The sequence below is a fragment of the Muntiacus reevesi genome, chromosome 16 (assembly GCF_963930625.1).
Source record: "Muntiacus reevesi chromosome 16, mMunRee1.1, whole genome shotgun sequence".
Lineage (NCBI taxonomy): Eukaryota > Metazoa > Chordata > Mammalia > Artiodactyla > Cervidae > Muntiacus > Muntiacus reevesi.
In genome coordinates this window covers 43,090,839-43,112,944 of record NC_089264.1, presented here as the reverse complement: position 1 = coordinate 43,112,944, position 22,106 = coordinate 43,090,839, and the positions used below count along the sequence as shown (strand labels likewise).

Here is a 22,106-nt window from a genome sequence, read left to right as displayed (position 1 = left end):
GGGAAAGGGGGTTAGGAAGACAGAGAAGAGAGTGAGAGAATTGGGGAGAGGGAAAAATGGGAATCGGAGGGAGGGGAGAGGGATCGCGGAGAGAAAGAGTGCGGAAGGCGGGCGGCCGGGCGGGGGGTGGCTGGAGAGGGAAGGAGAGAAAGGCAGAGCGGAGCCGGCCGGGAGCTGGGGGCGGCGGCCAGGGGGCGGGGCTGGGGTCGGTCCCCACCTGCGGGGCGCGGGCTGCCCCCTGGGGTGGATGCCCCCGGGCCGCAGGGAGCGGCCGGGAGGCGGGCTGGGCCGGGAGCGCAGGGGAGGGAGGGACGTGGACTGAGAGGCGGGGAGGAGCCGGCGCTCGGCTGGGGCTGCGGGGGCGGCGACGGCGGGAGCGGCAGTGGAGGCGGCGGCGGGTCCGGCGGCAGGTGGCCCCGCGCGCGGCGGCCGCCCGGCCGGGGGCGGGCGGGAAGGTGGCGCCTCGGGCGGGGGCCGGTCCCTGCACCAGGTGACCTGTTCCGGCCCGGATCCGGGCGGCCTGGCCATGCAGCGGCGCGGCGCGGGGCGCGGGTGGCTACGGCGGCGGCAGCAGCAACCCCCGCCGCCCGCGGTCGGCCCCCGGGCCGCAGCTATGGCACCCCCGAGCGGCGGCGTCCCCCCGGGCCTCGGCGGGCGCCCTGCCTGCGCGCTGCTCCTGCTCTGCTACCTGGTGAGCGCCGGACCCTGCCCGGGTCCTCCCCTCCGCGCGGGGCCCCGGGGACGCGGGTGGGGCGACCGGGGACCTCCGCCTCGCCGGCTAGTTTTGTCTCTACCTCGCCGCCGCACCCCGGGCGCTCCCGGCACCTGGGATGGGTACCCGGGGCGTGGAGAGGGGTGCGTGGACCGGACTTGCGGCGCTGCACTCTCGCCAGGATCCGTTTCTCTCCTTCTGAGACCCGCTCTAGACCCGAGTCGGGTTCCTCTGGAGACCCGCTCCCGTTCCCCACTTCACCTGGGAGCCTGGCTCCCGGCGTTTCCTCCCTCCCTGCAGCGCGCGGCTCTCCCGCCCCCTCCCCGCCAGTCCTGGGCTTCCCTGACAGTCTTCTCGCGGCTCCTTTCCTTCCCGGACCCAACTTCGCCTCTTGCTCTCCGCCAAAGCCACCCGCCTCGACCCTCCTTTTAGTTTCCACCCGGTCCTCATGGCCCGGACCGTTTTGTGCGGACGCCCCGGGCGAGGAGCCTAGTATTTCCAGCGCTCCTCAACTCCTCCATGGTCACTTCAGCCAAGTTGCGGATGCCAGAAAGAAATCTAGTTCTTTGTAACACGCTTAGCGCCAGAGTGGAGACTTCAGCTGCGTCTTGAGCATAATTTCAGAGAACACGCTTGGCTCATGCATGTTCCGTTTACAATTTGCACGCTTCTTGGCTTCGGCTTTAGTCATCAACTAAATGGCGGTAACCTATTATTCAAAACCAACTCATTTAAAATACCAGAGTAATTTAGACCTCAGAACAAGGTGGGGAAATATTCCTCAATTCCTTCGGTAGCTTGCTTTCTTCTGCTCTGAATTCTCCTAAACAATAGTAAATTTGCAGGAGGGGACACCCTTTCTGTCCAGCCAGCCTACCTTATGTTCCGGGATCCTGCAGAAATCTTGGGTTATCTCGCCATATATTACTGTAAATAAATGAAATGGAAAATGCTGAATCATGAAACTGATGTAAGAGGAAATTCACAGAATACTAAAAAGAAAAAAAAATGAGCAGTGTCATTGTCCAGAATTATTTTCATTTATGTGGCATTGTCATTATTCGGAGACTTTTCTTTTGGGAGGATAAGACTGCTTCAGAATTGGCAGGAATTAGAATTTGATTCCAGAGAAACTTGACACCCAGCCCAAGTTTCTTTTGATACTCATTACTTCTTGGATGTTTCACTCCCTGAAGCAAGAGGATGTAAGAATGCAGGTTGTAATTCTGCTTTAGTATCTACCTGTTGAGCAGCCCATGTTTTCCCTCATATTATAAAATAAGCCAGTACCAGGTTTTGTGGTTGGCTTTAGTTCATGTTTTTATAAGAAGTTGTCAGTTGACATGAATGATTTTTTTTTCACCCAGGAGATATTATTATTTAATATTTATGCCACAGGGTTATAGCACACAGGCTCATAAATAAAACTGCCATAACAAATGATAGGGTTTCGGTTTAAACAGATGATTCCTGTCCACAATGCACTGCTTACCCACAGAGGCAGAAATGATGTAGGAGAGCACTGTGTGAAACATTAGTGTACGAGTGATCAGGAAAGTTCCACGTGGAAATCCCAAGACCTGGTAAGGAGAGACTGCTTCTTGACAGTTATAAGAAATCAAAAAAAACAAGAGCTATAAAAGCTTAAGTGGTCCACAGCAACAGAGACAGATGATGGAGCAAGTGTAAAAGTTCTCTGGACCAAGGGGGATTTGACAGAACGCATCACAGAGAGGAGAAAAATGATGTTATGAACAGACTATGGTGAGTTACTGAAGTGGTAAGGTAGGGCTCCAAAAAGAAAGATTATAGAAAATACTGTAAGGTGGAAAATAACTGGAGCATGGACGAATGTCTTGGCAGACAAAGAAGGAACGAATTTTGGAATTATCTTGGAAAGGGAAATGTCAGTGCTTCCTGACTGTGTGTGCTTCCTTCAGATGAGCTTCAGATTTGTTACTGTAAAAGAAAAATGACTTGAATAAACAAGAAAGCCATTTTGCAATTGAATGAGAAAGTTTTGCAAAACCCAGAGAAGCAAAAGCGTGACTTGGAAGGTGGGCTTAACCTTTTGTTTTAAAGGTCTAGCCTTTGGCTAGAGATTTTGCTCTAGAGGTTTGTACTACCAGAGAAACTGGTGAAAGGTAACCCCTCTTGACCTTGGAGAAATTCAATTGCAAATTGGGGAAAATGTAAAACAGCTGCATGAAAAACATGAAACAACTGAGAAAATGCATAATTGTGTGCATCTTGTATATCTAGGGATACTTCCTGGAGAAAGTGATTGGTCAGGACAGAGAGGTGGACAGGTGGAGGGTAGAGAGCAGAATAGCTAAGCAGAACCTCAGAAATATGTAGACACTGGAGGAAGAAAGCTATCCCATAATTTGGAAACCTAAATAATAATAATAATACTACCATTACTAGTAGTTTGCATTGTGATAGGTTATTTATATGCATTATCCAAAATTAATCTTAACAATAACCTTGTGAGGTAGGAGCTAGTATGATCCCTATTTAGATGAGTTAACTGGGGCTCAGAGAGATCATGTTAGTTGCCCTGGGACACACAGGTGGTCCAAGGTGGAAACCCAAGTCTGTCTCCTTCCAGAGCCCCAGTTCTAGACATTGGCTTCTAGCTTATTGCCTTCTGGATTTTGCTGCTTGTAACCCATTCCCCTCATTCATAGATGTATGGCCCATTAGCAAAGTCCTCAAAATTAGCAGCTACTGTGAAATGGGCCAGGATGTGAGGTCATGTCTAAAGTAGCTTAAAATATACAAAGCAGGAAGCCCAGCCACAGAGTAGAAGCAGAATGCTAAAGAGAGAAAAAAAAAAAGGTAAAGTCAGGAGATATTTGGCATCGCAGTGGAGAGGTAAAGGATGGAGTCCTTGTACAGTCCAGAGGCAGCTGGCCCAGTTCAGCCCTTGAGACTGTATGGCCATGTGTCCACGAGTATAGCCAAGTGTGCCTTGGAGTGTATTCCAAAGGTGATCTGGGGACCGATTCCTCTTTTGTGTCATCCTTACCTACGTGCTTGTTCACAAGGGCTGAAGGTTCAGAGTGGCTTTCTAAACAGATGCCTTTAAGCTCCTGCCCTCATGGGGGACATGCTTCCTGGAGCCAGGGTCCTGAGGTGATGGGCACATTTCTCTTCCACTGGCTGGGACAGAATAACCTTCAGGAGCAGCCCAAGAACAGTACTGTGACTGTAGCTAGGATACTGCCAAAGCATGAATAATTGTGACGAGGCCTGAAAGATAAGTCACGGAACGATGCCAAGCAGATTTCTGAAAAGATGATCCCTGGTTCCAGCAGCTGCCAAAAAAATTCTGAGGTCGCCAAAGGTCAAGATGCAGAGAGCCTCCTCAGAGAGGATGGGGACCTTGAAAACAAAAGGTAATGGAAACCGCTTCCACTGGGGTCACGGGTGCTGACTGGTGTGATCCGTGGAGGTCTTGCTCAGCTTCACAGACCCCCTTACCAGTCTCGGTCATCGTTAACTCTTAGCTTCCTCCAGACGTGACTAGAATGACCTGAGGCTGCCCAGCCCCGTCTGTGACAATGGCACTTGTGGAAGGCAGTTCTGTCTGTTCTGAACTCTAGTCTCGAAAGTATAGTTGTTTTTCTTAAATGGGAAAACACGTCTCACACCGGCTGGTGTTGGTGTCAGCTGTAGAGCTGAAATATTCCGAGTGGCCATTTGCACTTGTGAGGCAACCAGAGGACAAAGAAAGAAAAGGGCGTTAGCGTCACAGACGTGCGTGGGGCTCATTAGCAGACGGTGACTGCGACAGAGTCCGTACAGAATTCTCCGTAAGCGGCCACAGACCATCAGCTATCCCTTTAGAAGTATTCATTAGTTCCTTGCTTTGTGTAACACAGGACCTAGGAAGTTCAAAACAAGGTATAGAGGCCCTCGATTATCCAGTTTGTGCAAGTAATTACGGATGTCTGAAACGCACAGACTGTCCTCAAACTTCACATCAGCCAATAGCTTCCGCGTGCATCCCAACCACAGCCCCTAAAAGCTCCCAAATGGTGGTGGTTGCCTCCTGCTTTCTCTTCCTGCTGGTTGCCTCTTGGCAACAGTGTAGGAGCCACTAGTTGGCTGAAAGAAGCAGCTGGAGGGAAGGTAGAAGAGAAGGTATAAAAAACCCAGGCAGTTTATGGAGAAGATGGATAGACTGGAGTAGACCATAAATAGCCTGAAGCAAATTCAGTTACCCTGTTTTTTGCTCATCCCATTCCCTGGGGAAAGGGACGGAGGGGCAGGAGGGCATGCAGGATGTGAGGAACTGCTGAGGAGTTTCTACTTTGCGGCTTAGTATTGATTTCCTAGCTTCACCTGAAGAAGGGCTGATGCAGACTGGGGAGTCGGCTCAGTGCAGCATGTTTGTGAGTAAGACAATGTCTCCCTCCCCAGCCGTAATGCATGCACAGTGATCTGATGGCGTTTTAGCCTCTCACCCCCCAACTTTTAAGATGAGAGTGAGCCAAGTCCCAAGACTATCCCACCTGTAACCAGAAGGTGGTGACAGGCATAGAAGTAAGTGAGCATATTAAGGGCATCCTTTTGGGTGTTTCTGTGCAGCTCCTGCTTTGGAGTCAGTAGCTATGGATTTGAATTTTGGTTCTGCTTTTCAGTAGCTGGTTGCTCTTGGGCGAGTTATTTACCCTGTCCGAATCCCATTCTGTTTCCTCTGCTTTTAACTGGAATGCTGTGTCCCTCATGGAGCTGCTGTGAGGTTAGAGGGGAGACGTTCTTTGCAGCTCAGTGTGAGAGGATGAGGTTAGAAGTGAATGAGAAGACTTAACTGCATTTGTCCCAGTGTCCAGCACATGGCAGGTCCTCAATGGAATGAAACTGAACCAACTTTGGTTACCCTCCTGTAATGTGCATTAGAAAGAAATAGCATATCACACAATTTTAGATGGGAGAGAGGAGTATTGGATCAACAAGGGGTATTGATCATTATTGTGATGGTGTTTCTCTAGCCAGCTCTCAGTTTGGGGAAGGCACATGGGTCGGCCGGGAAATGTTTCCCTAGGCTCGCCTTAACCTTGAAGTCCACGTTAACGTCATTGTTCACTCTGCTTCATGGCATGCTTTGTTGACATAAACAGAATTTTTGCTTATTTCTTGTTGGCAGAAGTCAACAAGGGCCTTCTAAGTCAATGCAGTTGCCTTTTTGACCTATGGAAAGTTTGATCCAGCCAGTTTGGAGAGAGGGTGCTCCAGAGCCAAGGTTTTCCTACGTGCCCATGGGGTAGAATGAACAGGGATGAGAAAAATGGTCAAGTGTTGTTTACAATCAGATATATTCAAGTGCACGTGTAAGTGTAAATGAATTTTCCATAGCGAGGTGTAAAGTGACGAGAGTTAAGATTTTCTAATCTCTCTGCCCCTTCCTTAACTAATAAGTGGATCATACAGAGAGAAGAGCCAAGTTATATCAGCTCATTGGAACAAGCGAAGGTTATTTGAATAGAGTTTCCTCTTACTGATTTTTAAAGGAATGAAATGCACTCATCCTTAAAAAAGTTTAGGTGGCTTTGATAGATTTTTTTTTTGTTCATCCAAAAGATACATAAGTTCATCTGTTTCTTGATTCTCAGGCTGAATGGAATGCAGTTACATTTCCAATATGGGGTCTTTTATTAGGAACACACATGAATGACCCGTTTCTTTTTTTTTAAAAAATTACAAAACACACATAATTAGACAAAGACAAAGGAATCTATGTTTTGTGACTCTGTGGACTGTTGTCAAGTTTGACTTTGATTAGGGCTTCCTTCTGGTATAAACAGATGTTTCAGGGCTTGAGCCGAGTTCCATTGTGTGCGGGTGGAACATGGATGTGGCTGCTTAAATGATCATTTGAGGAGCACAGCTATGTCCTTTACACCCCAGCTATGTTGCTCACGAGCTGCAGGGCATTTGGCCTTGTTTTTAAGGCATGATCTCCCCCAAGCTGGCATAGAAATGCAGATATATGACGTTACCGCAGTGTTTTTTTCATTATCCCATTAACATGGATGAACTTGCCAGATGAGCAGGAGTCCAACAGAGGGTAGAGGGACAGGAAATGTAAAAATTTTTAATTTCTATATTTGGTGTGTAGAAATGGAAAGTTCTAGATTGTAGGGCAATTGTCTGAAAGACCTGGGAGAAGTCCACGTCAAAGGAACATGATGGGTGCTGGAGTGCCACCTCCTCTGACCTCACTCAGTCCCCCAGGTCAGCTGTAACACCCTGGGGCCCGGTGAGATGCCAGAGGTTAAGGGCTCTTTGGAAGATTAATGGGGCTGGATGGAAAATACGGAAGGAAGTGCCAATGCACCTCTATGACCAAAGAACTTGTGGATGTCAGGAAAGGGTGGTGGGAACCCAAGATCGGATCTAGTCCTTTGATTTATATGCAGGTGCCTCCGGGACTGTGGGGCAGCTGATCCAAGTTGAACCATTGAGGCTTCTGGTAAAAATGCCCATGTCTGGTACTTTATTTCAGCAAGAAACACTTAGCCAAACTCTATATGTGCCGAGCTCTCTCTTAGAAGCTGGAGACATAACAATGAATAAGACATGGACTCTGACTTTATAATATCTAAACAAAGGAACATTTTGGGTAATTTTTAGCTTATGTTAATGCAACCTGGCATGTGAAAATACCTATGAAGGTTGGACACGTGTCATGCCCATAGCTGAAACTCTTCAAGTTAATTGCCTTATTCTCCTGGCAGAAAATAGCTCATAACCACACACATGACTTGAACCAGGAAATCAGCTTCAGCTTAATCAATATTTAGAGTGTGATGTGTCACTAATTGGTGTTGGTTTTGTACATAATAGAGGTAGCCACGACTCATGGCATAGCAGCTGCCCACTGGGTCTGTTCCAACTCACAAGATGCCAGGTGCCTATGTCACATAGGTGCCCACAAGACCGAAGATTGTAACACTTTCTTGGGGGATTTAAACCATGGTCTTCAAACCACTTACAGTGACTCTGAGGTCCTCTTTGAGGCCAGCACACCCCCATCATATTAAGAACATATCCCCATCGCTGACGTTGCTCTTCTCTTGTTTCCCAGATGATACTCATACTTCTCAAATCATCTGTGTCAGTCCATGAAATTCTGTCTTTTCCCAGCCTAGCTCCAACTTCTTATCTTAGATTTTTAGTGAAAGAAACATTAGCAAGATGTCAACATGCCCACAAGAGACCCTTGGCAAACTAACAAATCAAGCCTCATCAATCACACATATAGGAAATGATGCCTGATTGGGTTATTCATCTCATCTCTCCTATGTGATTATTCCTTTAAAAAGTGTGTCTCTGTGTTCTTTAAAACTCTAACACTTTAAGTGGTCTTTGTTGATTATTATATGATCTTGTCATCTTTCCAAATGGCTGTAATTCAAAATAATGACGTGAGAACACATTTTCATAAAAATGACAAAATAATGTCTAATGATACAAAAACTCTATCTAGTAAAGGCTTGACAATCTACAACAGTGATCTGCAAGCTATGGCCCCTGGGCCAATCCGGCCTGCTGCCTTTTTCTGTAAAGAAGATTGCAGTGGACGGCAGCCCTACTCACGGGCCTGTGTGTTGTCAGTGGCTGCTTTCTTGATACCGAACCAGATGAACACTGAATGACAGAGAAACCCTAAATAATTACCACATGGTCCTTTTTTACAGGAAATGTCTCTGACCTCAAAGCTAGAGTAGCACTATTGGGTAGAAATATCACGTGAGCCACAAATCCGAGCCCACATATATAATCACATTTTAGTAATGCATTTTACTTGACTCACTTATTGCAACATGAAATCAGTATAAAAATTATCAGCGAGATGTTTTTCATCCTTTTTTGTCTTCAGTCTTTGAAATCCATTGTGTCTTTTACACTTATAGCACATCTCAGTTTGAATGCTTAGAATGACTTGTGGCTACTATCTCAGATAGCATACGTTTAGAACCTGTCAACCTGGATATACTTTTACTTCACTTGAGACTCTGAAGCCAGTGAGAATAAAATGATCTTCAAATGAGTATATGGAGGTTTCCTTAAAAGCAGAATTTCAAGGGAAGGTAATTGAGAGAATACCCCATACCTTTTTCATTCTCCTCTGTCACCACCCATCTCCACAATGAGGAGCCTGGGGTGTGGAAAGTTGAGGGTTACCAAGGAAAAGTGAAACTATATTTAACCCAATACTGCACTTACTAACACAGAAAAGTGGGCTGGGGGCATTTTTAGCAATAAGATGTAAACTAATGAACATTATTATTAACTGCACTTCCCAAATGAAATGTAAGGAAATCAGACAGCTCTGTTGAAAAGAGGTTTTTACTGGAGTTCCTAGCATCAGCAATAAAAATGCTATTTAAAGAATCTACCATTTGACCCAGCAGTCCCACTACTGGGCATGTACCCTGAGAATACCGTAATTGCAAGAGGTGCATGGACCCCAATGTTTGTTGCAGTACTTTTTACAATAACTAGGACTTGGAAGTAGCCTAAATGTCCATCAACAGATGAATGGATATGGAAATTGTGGTACGTATATACAATGGAATGTTACTCAGCTTTAAAAAAGAATGCATTTGAGTCAGTCCTAATGAGGTGGATGAACCTAGAGCCTATTGTACAGAGTGATGTAAGTCAGGAAGAGAAAGACAAATATTGTAGTTTAATGCATGTGGACGGCATCTAGAAAGATGGTACTGATGAACCTATTTGTCAGGCAGTAGTGGAGATGCAGGCATAGAGCACAGACTTGTGGACATAGCGTAGGAGGTAGAGGGTGGGATGAATTGAGAGAGCAGCATGGAAACATGTACATTACCATATGTAAAATAGATAGCCAGTGGGAGCTTGCCCTGTGACACAGGGAGGTCAACCCAGTGCGCTGTGACAACCTAGAGGAATGGGACTGGGCGGGAGGCGGGAGGGAGGTTCCGGAGGGAGGGGTTATATACACCTGGGGCTGACTCGTATTGATGTATGGTAGAAACCAGCAAAATATTCTAAAGGAATACCTTCCAATAAAATTTTTTTAAGAAGTGATTAAAAAAAAAATTGAAGTGGAGAACGGGGCCTGGGTTAGGTGTTAAATATATGTAAAAAAGAATGAGGAAGAGGTTTGAAGTCATTCTCTGAGAAGGGACACAATTCTATTTAACAAGCCACAGCATATCCTGGACTCTGCTCCCTATTGTATCATTAAATAAGGAAATGTCTCCTTCCAGGGAGCTGAGGAAGGGAAGCCCCAGGGATTGGGGGAGTGGGCATTTGGACTGGGGAGTGTTATTCACCCATGCTTATCCCTCTGGTCCAGCTTCCATCAGCACCGGCCACCTCTGGCTTCAGCTAAACTCTGCTGTGGGCTTAACAGCTCGATTCAGATCTTAACAAGGGGGCCACATCTTGGCATGTTTGGCCAAGTGAATAAACCCTCACTTGTTTAAATGCTGGCTGTATCTCCCTTCGTACAAAAGCAGAATTCAGCCTGGAGTTCTCAGGGAGCAGTGAAATGGCAAGTCTCTGGTCTCGTGGTGCGTGCCGTGCCGTGGAGACCCTCGGGTGGGTGTGAAGAGAAGGAGCCGCTGCGTGTCTGGGCTCGCTCGGCTAAGCCTCCAGTTGTGGGATGTTGGGGAACGTCCCCTCTGGCTTGCCGTTTCCTTGTCTGAAAAATGGGGTGAGCTGATTTATCACCAAGGATTCATCTGCTCTAATATTCTCTACTTATAAGATGATTTTAATTTTTATTCCCCCTCTTGTAATTTGGAGGTCTACATGATAACATAAAATGGTTAAACTTACCCTGCGGAGGGGGGGCAGTTTACACTGTACCCACCTCTTGAGGTGTTTCTTCCCCTAGGTTCCCCACGACTAATCAAAAGGCGTGGCTGGCTCTTCTAACTTCCTTTGCCTTTTTGAAGAAGCTGCATTTCCCATTTTCATCTTTTAGAACAGTTGTTTTTCTCCCCACCCCTAAACCCCAACTTTTAGGGGAGAAATATTCACGTGACACAAAATTCGAAAGATAAGTAAAGACCAACCGTGCAGGTCTCACTCTTGCCCTCCCTCCTGGTCACCCGGTCCTTCTCACCTGAGCTACCAGTGCTATGTATGCTGAAACAAATGTGTATATATTTTTCCCTTTCTTTAAAAGCCAAGTTGCACTTCTGAATTTGCTTAAAAACAAACAAACAAACAAACAACTGGACATCATCCCATTATCTGCGGGAAATCTTCCTGATTTGAATAGCTGTTTAGTACTCTAGGAGCAGATGTACTATCATTTATGAAACCGACTTTCTCTTAGTGGACATTTAGGTTTTCCATCTTTTGCAGTTACAAATAGTGCTACAGTGAAAAGTCATACATACATCACTTTGCACAAATTTGAGTATGTATATTTGTAAGCAAATCCTAGAAGAATTTGGGGGTCAGAGCGTAGGGACATTTACTCTTTTGATAGTGCCTGATTTCCATCCGTGGTGTTCATGCCCACAGCTATACATAAGGGCAGGCGTCCCCACTTTGACCAGTACAATGTACTATTGGGCCTTTTGCTCTCTGTGAACCTAGGTTCAAAATGGCATTTCAGTGTAGTCTTTTTTTTAATTTTTAAGAAATATTTTTTAAAAAATTATTTATTTTTTAAATTGAGGGATAATTGCTTTACAGAATTTTGTTGATTTCTGTCAAATAGCAACATGAATTAAGCACAGGTATACGTATGTTCCCTCACTCCTGAACCTCCCTCCCATGTCCCTCCCCATCCCACCCCTCTAGGTTGTTACAGAGCCCCTGTTTGGGTTCCCTGAGTCATAGAGCAAATTCCCGTTGGCTATGTATTTTACATGTGGTAATGTAAGTTTCCATGTTACTCTCCATGTATCTCACCCTCTCCTCATGCCCCCTGTGTCCATAAGTCTGTTCTCTATGTCTGTTTCTCCATTGTCAGTGTAGTTTTAATTTCCCTTTTCCTTGCTATACGTGAGAATTTCCTTATCAATGAACAATGTCATTTGCTCATTTTTCTTGATTGCTAGCCTTGTTTCTACTTGACTGTCAGTGCTCTAAAATAGAAACACTGCCCCCCTTTTTTATTTGCACACACTTGAGTATGAACATTCACATATTCACAGATTCACAGAGATCAAAAAGCCCAATAGTACATTTTACTGGTCCAAGTGGGGACGCCTGCCCTTATGTATTGCTGTGGGCATGATCTCCATGGACGAAAATCAGGCACTATCAAAAGCGTAAATGCCCTTACCCTCTGACCCCCAAATTCTTCTAGGATTTGCCTTTACAAATATATATATATATATATACTCCAACCTTTATCGATTCTTTACTGTCAGTAGAATACAAGTCCACCTTCCTTGGGCTGAAACTCGGTGTCCTCTAGAGCTGGGGTTCTGCTTTTCTTTTCACCCTCATATTCCCACGTCCTTTTGTGTTTTTACCCTATTTTGTTCTCGGACTAAATCCAGCTGCTTGCTGGACCCCCGGACGGCCACGTTTCCTGCCTTCATGCCTCTCCTTAAGCTGTTCACAACACTTGCAGTATTCTGCCTTTGCCTCCTTACCTAAAGAACTCTTCAAAGCCCTGTTGAAATGCCATTTCCTCCACAAATCCTGTCCCAGAGCCCCCAGTCAGGATGACTCGTTCGGTGCCGAGGCCCCTTAGGGCTTTGCTTTCAGTGTGACTGGCGCGCTGCCCACGTTCTGTCCCGTGTCCCCGCTATTTGCAAATCTGGTTCCCTGATCCCAGACTGTGCTGTCCACCTTTGCCCCTCCCGCAGAACTGAAGAAAGGGCTCCCTGTTTCTTCCTTCTCTGGAGAAGACTACATGACCTTTTTCTTCAAAACTGTGGTGAGAATATTCATAGCAAAACATTTACTATTTTAGCCATTTAAAAATTTACAGTTCAGTGCCAGTAAGTACATTCACACTGTTGTGTGGCCATCACCACCATCCGTCTCCAGAACTCTTCTCAGCTTGCAGAACTGAAACTCTGTGCTCACTGAAGCACAATTCCCCATCTCCCCTCCCCGTCGACCCTCGTAAACAACAATCTACTTTCTATCTGTGTGACTCTCACTTCTCTTGGTAACTCATGTAAGTGGAATCAAGCAGTATTCATTCTTTGATGACTGGCTTATTTAGCATAATGTCCTCAAAGTTTATCTATATTGTAGCCTGTGTCAGAATTCCCTTCCTTTTTAAGGCTGAATAATGTTCCATAGTATGTCTCAACCACATTTTGTTTATCTGTCCATCTATCAATGAACATTTGGGTTGTTTCTACCTTTTGAAAATGTTAGTTGCTCAGTCGAGTTCCACTCTTTGTGATCCCATGGACTATAGCCGGCCAGGCTTCTCTGTCCATGGGATTTCCCAGGCAAGAATACTGGAGTGAGTTGCCATTTCCTTCTCTAGGGGATCTTCCTGAGGCAGGGACCAAACCCGGGTCTCCTGCAGGCAGATTCTTTACCATCTGAGCCACGAGGGAAACTCAGAATACCTACCTTTTTGGTGTTATGAATGATGCTGCTGTGAAGCTGGTTGTAAGTCTATGAACATATCTTTTCCAGTCCCTGCTTTCATCTCAGGTATAGACCCAGAAGTGGCGTTGTTCAATTAGATGGTAATTCTGTGCTTTCTTCTTTTAGAGACTGCAGTACCGCTGCAGCAGTGGCTGCACCGTTTTACATTCCCACCAGTAATGCACAAGCGTTCTGATTTCTCTACATGCTCTCCAACATTTGGTCCTTTCTATTTTTTATTTTTTAATAATAACCATTCTAATGGGAGTAAAGGGGTCCACAGTAACCTTTTTGCTATTGTGTTTTGGACCGGGAGCTGACTGTGGCTCAGATCATGAACTCCTTATTGCAAAATTCAGACTTAAATTGAAGAAAGTAGGAAAAACCACTAGACCATTCAGGTATGACTTAAATCAAATCCCGAACGATTATACAGTGGAAGTGACAAATAGATTCAAGGGATTAGATATGATAGAGTGCCTGAAGAACTATGGATGGAGGTTTGTGACATTATACAGGAGGCAGTGATCAAGACTATTCCCAATAAAAAGAAATGCAAAAAGGCAAAATGGTTGTCTGAGGAGGCCTTACAAATAGCTGAGAAAAGAAGGGAAGCTAAAGGCAAAGGAGAAAAGGAAAAATATACCCATTTGAATTCAGAGTTCCAAAGAATAGTAAGGAGAGATAAGAAAGCCTTCCTCAGTGATCAATGCAAAGAAATAGAGGAAAACAAGAGAATGGAAAGACTAGAGATCTCTTCAAGAAAATTAGAGATACCAAGGGAACATACATGCAAAGATGGGCACAATAAAGGATAGAAATGGTATAGACCTAACAGAAGCAGAAGATATTAAGAGGTGGCCAGAATACACAGAAGAACAATACTAAAAATATATCTTCATGACCCAGATAACCACGACGGTGTGATCATTCACCTAGAGCGAGACATCCTGGAATTCAAAGTCAAGTGGGCCTTAGGAAGCATCACTACAAACAAAGCTAGTGGAGGTGATGGAATCCCAGTGGAGCTATTTCAAATCCTAAAAGATGATGCTGTGAAAGTGCTACACTCAGTATGCCATCACATTTAGAAAACTCAGCAGTGGCCACAGGATTGGAAAAGGTCAGTTTTCATTCCAATCCCAAAGAAAGGCAATGCCAAAGAATGTTCAAACTACTGCATAATTGCACTCATTTCACATGCTGGCAAAGTAATGATCAAAATTCTCCAAGCCATGCTTCAGCAGTACATGAATCATGAACTTCCAGATGTTCAGGCTGGATTTAGAAAAGCCAGAGGAACCAGAGATCAAATTGCCAACATCCATTGGATCATTGAAAAAGCAAGAGAATTCCAGAAAAAACATATACTGCTTTATTGATTATGCTAAAGCCTTTGACTGTGTGGATCACAACAAACTGTGGAAAACTCTTCAAGAGATGGGAATACCAGACAACCTGACCTGCCTCCTGAGAAATCTGTATGCAGGTTAAGAAGCAACAGTTAAACCAGATATGGAACAACGGACTGGTTCCAAATTGGGAAAGGAGTACATGAAGGCTGTATATTGTCACCCTGCTTATTTAACTTATATGCAGAGTACATCATGTGAAATGCCGGGCTGGATGAAGCATCAGCTGGAATCAAAATTGCTGAGAGAAATATCAATAACCTCAGATATGCAGATGACACCATCCTTATGGCAGAAAGCAAAGAAGAACTAAAGAGCCTCTTGATGAAAGTGAAAGAGAAGAGTGAAAAAGTTGGCTTAAAGCTCAACATGCAGAAAACTAAGATCATGGCATGTGGTCCCACCACTTCCCGGCAAATAGATGGGAAAACAATGGAAACAGTGAGAGACTTTATTTTCTTGGGCTCCAAAATCACTGCAGCTGGTGACTGCATCCATGAAATTAAAAGACGCTTGCTTCTTGGAAGAAAAGCTATGACCAACCTAGACAGCATTTTAAGAAGCAGAGATATTACTTTGCTGATAAAGGTCTGTCTAGTCAAAGCTATGGTTTATCCAGTAGTCATGTATGAATGTGAGAGTTGGACTATAAAGAAAGCTGAGCAATGAAGAATTGATGCTTTTGAACTGTGGTGTTGGAGAAGACTCTTGAGAGTCCCTTGGACTGCAAGGAGATCCAACCAGTCTATCCTAATGGAAATCAGTCCTGGATATTCCCTGGAAGGACTGATGCTGAAGCTGAAGCTCCAATACTTTGGCCACCCAATGCAAAGAACTGACTCATTAGAAAAGACCCTAAAAAAAAAGAAAAAGAAAAGACCCTGATGCTGGGAAAGACTGAAGGCAGGAGGAGAAGGGGAATGCAGAGGATGAGATGTTGGATGGCATCACCGACTTGATGGACATGAGTTTGAGCAAGCTGCAGGATTTGGTGATGGACAGGGAAGCCTGGTGCGCTGCAGTCCATGGAATCGCAAAGAGTTGGTCACGACTGAGCGACTGAACTAAACTGAACTGACTGTGTTTTGGATGTCTAAATCAGAAAGTCTCATTTAGAGAAGAACTCTTAGCATCCATCCATCTGTGCCTCCTAGTCAAAAAGCATTGCCTTGATTTCATGACCAAACTTTCCAGATTTTTTTCTGGAAAGAATGCCCACAGGAGAGGGCCTCATCATTGAAACAAATAGATAAACCCACAGCTAAAATCTTTCTTGGCACATGTTGCGCCATCCATGGTGAAAAAAAAATCAGACTGCACAGTCTGTGGTCCGAGCCTGCCTATGTGTGATTTGGAGCAATAGAAACTTCCTGCTGGCTCATTCGTAATGTAGGCTTGTCCTGGCTCAGAACTTACAGAGAAAAGGGGGCCAGGTTGGCATCCCTGATATGTGTTCTCTCGAGCGCCACTTTGAACTCTTTTCCCATCCTCTCATTTGGCTGCTTTTGACTACCATTTGAAGTCAGGACAATAGTTAGAAAATGTCTGCAGCTGGATTGCCTCTTTTTCACTCTAAGGCATGTTCACTGCTACTGTTCAGGATTTGCCCTGAACTAGCTCCTGCATTTGGAAACCAACTCTGGAATGATTGCCATATAGCTTTGAAAGTCTCATTTTGATCAGCAGATGCTACTCAGTCTGGGGAGAGAGTTTAATGTGGCCTAATCTTCATTTATGTGTATGTTGATTTTTCTCTAATTGTTTGGTAGTGCTTTCGACATCCTTTATCTTCCACTTTCATTGCTTGATGTAAATGGATATTTTTTTTTCTTCCAGGAATATAATGATTCATGTAGCTGTTAATATGGGTGGTGGGATGAATTGGGAGATTCGGACTGACATATGTACACTGCTGATACTATGCATAAAGTAGATAACTAATGAGAACAGTGTCTAGAACAGGGAACTCTACTCAGCCCTCTGTGCTGACTTAAATGGGAAGTAAATGCAAAAAGAGGGATATATGTATACGTATGGCCAATTCATTTTGCTGTAGAGTAGAAATGAACACAGAATTGTAAAACAAATGTGCGTGAATGCCAAGTCGATTCAATCAAGTCCAACTCTTTGCGATCCTATAGACTATAGCCCACCAGTCTCCTCTGTCCATGGGATTCTCCAGGCAAGAATATTGGAGTGAGTTGCCATGACCTCCTCCAGGTGATCTTCCCGACCCAGGGACGGAACCTGTGTCTCTTATGTCTCTTTCATTGACATGCAGGTTCTTTACCATTAGCGCCACCCGAGAAGCCCTGTAAAGCAATTAAAATGAAAATTAACGAGAATACGATTGTTTTTAAACTTACTTCTCTTTTTTTCTTCTCAGAATGTTGTACCGACTTTGGGCAGGCAGACTTCCCTGACAACGTCGGTGATACCCAGAACGGAGCAAAGTGTGGCTTACAAAGACTTTATTTATTTCACCATCTTCGAAGGGAATGTTCGCAATGTGTCTGAAGTCTCGGTGGAGTATTTATGCTCTCAGCCTTGTGTTGTCAATTTGGAAGCAGTTGTTTCATCTGAGTTCAGAAGTAGCATTCCCGTGTATAAAAAAAGGTGGAAGAATGAGAAACATCTTCACACCAGCAGAACACAAATTGTACACGTGAAATTCCCGAGCATCATGGTTTACAGAGATGATTATTTCATCAGACACTCCATTTCAGTATCCGTGGTGATACTACGCGCCTGGATTACTCACCAATACAGCAGTGGGGACTTGAATGTTAAATGGGAGGAAAATTTGCTACATGCTGTAGCAAAGAATTACACGCTGTTGAAGACTGTCCCGCCTTTTGAACGCCCTTTCAAAGATCATCAAGTGTGCCTTGAGTGGAACATGGATTATATTTGGAACCTTCAAGCAAACAAGATTCCCCAGTGTCCTCTCGAGAATGGTAGGTCATTTGCCTTGCTAGGAACCTAATGCTCATTTCTTTAGACAGCCTGGATGGGAGGAGGAGGAGTGTATGAGAAAATTTTTATCTTAGAAATGGGGGACACGAGGCAAACTGAGTCTGTAATTTTGGACTTTGGGGAGAAAGGGGAGAAAATGAAAAGGTGTGAGAAGAGAAAGAGTAGGAGAGAACAGGATTGAAGATGGAGGTGAGAGGACAGAGGGTCACGGAAGGGTGCTTTGAGAGGCTTGGATCTACTTTACATTGAAGAGGAACATTAGTGCCACTGAAATAAGGATCTGGAAAATCTTCCTCCTCATCTCCCTCAAAAAGCCCTCAAGTGTTGGTTTTGGTGTAGCATTAGCTTTTCAGCCAACTACCTGAGTTCAACTCCTGGCTTTGCCACTTTCTGGCAGTGTAACTTTGGAACTTTTAGAACCAATGGGATAATAAATAACAATTCCCTCAGGGCAGTATGGTGAGAATTAAACGAGATGTGCTTAACACGTAATCAACACTCAGTAAAAAGTAGTAGGCATAATGATAGAATGCAAACTGTATATTTTAACCCAAATGTCACAGGGTCACAGCCACTGAAGGATCAATGGAGGAGGCTCCTATGCCTTTTTTCAGCCTTCTTTAAGCACTGGGGTTGGAGGTCACTGGCTACGTGCATTTGGAAGAAGAGGGCTATAGTTCTCTCCATTGTTGCAGGGGGCACCTTGCTATGTGGATGTGGAGTGCCTGCCGGCTCTCTCCCCATCCTGCAACGGGGAGCCTATCCAGGCATGCTCCCAGGCACTCACCCCGAGCCTGGTCGTGTTTGTTAAAGTGGGACCCTCTGATCATCTGTAACAGAATCACCCAGGGCTTTTGTTGCAAATGCAGATTCCCAGTCCTCATCTATTTCCTGCTTAGACAGGATCTGTAGGGTGTCCGACCCTGGAATTCACATTTTTAAATACATTTCCATGACTCTGATGCACCTTAAAGCTTAAGAATCCTGGGAGCGAGGATAGAGCTGGTGGGACTTTGAGTTGAAGTGGCTGGACCCCCAGGCAGATGTAGAGGGTGGAGGAAATCCAATGGCAGTGAATATTTCCTGGGGTCACTCCCAAACAACCCTGCATATAATGAAAATAGAATGGACCAGAATAACCATGTGGTATATAGTTGGTCAGAGGCCACTTGCTGTAGAACCAACACATTTGGCATTTAAAAATACTCTTTATTTTGAAATAAATAGAGATTTGCAAGAAGTTGCAAAAATGGGAGCAAGTCCTTGTTTATTTCCCCCAGCTCCCCCTAACTGACATCTTCCATAACTAGAGTACAATATCAAAACCAGGAAACTGACGCTGATCTAATACCCCTAACTAGACTCAGAGTATACCTGTTTTTACAAGCACTTTTGTGTGTGCCTGGTTCTAGACAATTTCACCCTACATTTTATTTTATAGTCCTCTTCTTTGCCTGGTTTATGTCTGAGCAGTGCTTTAAGTGTAGAAAAATCTAGAAGAATCCCTTTTCTGTCTTTCTGTGTGTGTGCGTGAGTGTGCACATTGAGGGTAAGGTGGGATGGGCAGTTAAGCCTCTGAAATAGCCAAGCTGCATGCATTTTGATGATCCATGTGCATCCCTCTTCCAGGCAGGGCCCCATGCTAGCATCTGTCTGGAATGCCTTCCGCTGGGATACCTAATTTGTTAAGGAGAAGGCAGCACGGGGCACAAGCAGCCACAGTTTTGCTTTGCCTCCGATTGATTTTGTCAGGGCTTAATGATTCCATTTCATGTTTGGCAAATCACATATTTCTCATTGAAGAATGACTGAATCTCAAGCTGGAAGTTTTCAAATGAAGTCATTTATGAACCGACTGAGTTCTTAGGGTGCCCGAACATACCCTTAAAATGCGAAACGTCTTTTCTTTCTTTTGTTGTTCCTTCTCAGTAGTCACTGGGTTCAGGAACAGCACAGTGGGTTTTTTTTCTCCCCACCTCCTTCAGACCATTACTTTTGGGGCGAGAAGCAGTCTAATAAAGGCATAATGCGGAAGGAAACCTTTTCTAAGAGTCAAAGTCACTGACAATGGGGGGTGGGGTGCTCCATCCACCCGCAAAACCAGCTATTTGCCAGGCTGAGGTTTGTTCACCAGGAAAGGGGAGCACTTCCCCTCCCTGTCTTAAAAAGGAAATCAAAAGAGAGTCTGCCGCAAGGCCCGTGGAAAGTGTCCATGACCTTTGTTCTTGATATCAGCGGCGCAATGGAAGGGGGCCAGGCCTCTGGCTGGTTCCCAGCGGGGGCTTCTTTATTCTGCTCTTGAAGAACAAGAGTCAAGTCCGAACAACAAGGTGGCATTAGTGCGCCGCGGGGGCGCTTTCATGCCTGGCCCCGTGGCAGTCTGCCGCCAGCCCTGGTGTGGAGTGGGGGGGACCTGTTCTGTATCAAGTGCCTGCTGTCCTACAAGAGCTCTGCGTCTGAACTAAGTGCCCCCTGACTCGCTTGCCTTTTCTTTTCTCTTTATGAAGAGAGAGCCCAGTCTCTGCGCACACACGTTCCGTCTGTGTGGTTGGAGCGCCCCTCCGCCTAAAACCTTCAGTTAGGCTTCCGGGGCCAGAGCTGTGCGCCCTGACGCTCTTTGCAGCTCATCTCCCGTGCTGGGATTGTGCCAGGCCGGCCAGTGGGCTGGTTTTGGGTGGAGGTGCAGCCGGCTTCCGTCCAGCCCTGCTGGGTCAACCTACCCCGGATCAGAAACTGGCAGCCTTTCAGGACACGTTTGTGCCAGGGCTCGGCCACGTGCCCTGCCAGTGCACCTGTTCCTACCGTCAGCCAATAGATCCACCCTTCCCGGGCCCACTGATTGTCTGTTCCCTCGGGGGGAGGACACCGGGCATTATCTGCTGCTCTGTCACACGTGTGCCTGACTCACGCATGAGCTCACCCAGAGAAAGAAATCAACCGCTCGGGCTGGTGGCTCCACGGGCGCACCTGGACTGCGCGTTCTGTTGTGAGAGGTCAGCAGGCCCTGGGGCCTCCATCTTCAGCCCCGACCGCGTATTCAATCGCTGTTCACCCCGTGTCTGCTGTCATCCTGGTCTAAGCCACCCTTGTCCCTGTCTGGATTCTGGCCACAGTCTGCAGATGGCCTCCCCACTGGCCCTCGTCCCCCTACGCAGCGGCCCCTGCAGCCGGCTCCTCCCTGATGGAGGAGGGAAGGATCACCCACGTCCATGAGTATGGCCTGTGGAATCTGTCCCTGTCCCCTTAACCAGCCTCATCTCCTGCCACGCTCCCCCTTGCCCGCCTGTTCCAGCCATGCAGGCCTGCTTGCTTCTCCCTTGATGTACCAAGTTCATTCCCGCTTTGAGACATTTGCATCACTGTCCCCTCCCCCAAACATGCTCCTCCCCCAGATCGCTGTGTGGCTTGCTCTCTTACCTCCTGGCAATCTCTGCACGAATGTCATCTTCCTGGGGCAGCTCCCGGGACCACCTTATCTAAGACGGCAGCCCTGCCCGGGTGCTCCTGCCACACCGGTATCCACCGTTTGTTTCCTTCTTGACCTTAGCACCCCCAGGCCTTGTAATTCAATGTACTGACTGGTTTATTTGCCTGGGGAGTGTCTCTGTGCTAGCACGCAGACTCCACAAGGCCTGGTTTATTTGGTTCTGGTGCCTGATGTGACATCCCGTACATAGCAGGCACGTGACAACTGCTTGCTGATTGAGGGATGAGGGCTCTTAGCCAAGAGGCAAGGACCCTTTCTCTCTTAGCTTATGTGTGGCCATCACACTGTGACAGCCTTCTCACATGGCCTTGCTAGGGAGCGTGTGGGGCGGGGTCAGCCGTGTGCCTTCCCTCGGGCCTGTACACACTGGGGCTTCCTGGGTGGAGACCGTTTCCGCTGTGCTGGTTAAGGCTGCAGTGATTCTCCTTTGCAACTACACATGAGCCCACCTTCACCCTGCACCTGCCCTCTAGTTCGAGTCTGTGGTCCCTCGTCTGTAATGCCTTGGCTAATGCATCTCTTTTTACTGGAAGCTGCCACGCCGCCGCCCCCAACACTCTCCCAGCCCCATGCCACCTTTCATGTTTTCCTGGCAAAATCATAGTCATATTTCAGTAGTCCGCTCAAATTTTCTACTCCTTCCCCACAAGGGTTTCTCTTTTCTTTTCTTTCCTTTTCTGATTCTCAAATCGGAAACTAACTTTCTGCCCCCCAGCTTCCTCTAGTTCTCTCTTGGTACTCACCACCCCTTATGATGTGCATCATGTTCAATTCCATAAAGACTGATTGAACACCTATCCTGCGCCAGTTTCTTTACTAAGTCTGGAGATTCAAAGATGCAGACGTGGTCCTTCTCTTTAAGGTGGTTATCCAGAAGTAAACACAGCTCCCAATAGTAACAGTCACTTTCCCTTACTCAGTGTGTGCCAGGAACTGTGCT

General features: G+C 46.0%; 1 protein-coding gene across 2 annotated transcripts in view; it reads left to right on the top strand.

Moving 5' to 3' along the window:
- The first annotated feature begins 433 nt into the window (after nt 1–433).
- The window catches only part of SEL1L3 (SEL1L family member 3), a 108,122-nt gene continuing 86,449 nt past the window's right edge, over nt 434–22,106 (top strand). For both annotated transcript variants that reach the window (XM_065907211.1, XM_065907210.1), the window contains exons 1-2: nt 434–691; nt 17,090–17,660. In XM_065907211.1, coding sequence (XP_065763283.1) covers nt 527–691; nt 17,090–17,660 — 736 coding nt within the window. In that variant the 5' untranslated portion in view covers nt 434–526. The remainder of the gene's footprint in view (nt 692–17,089; nt 17,661–22,106) is intronic.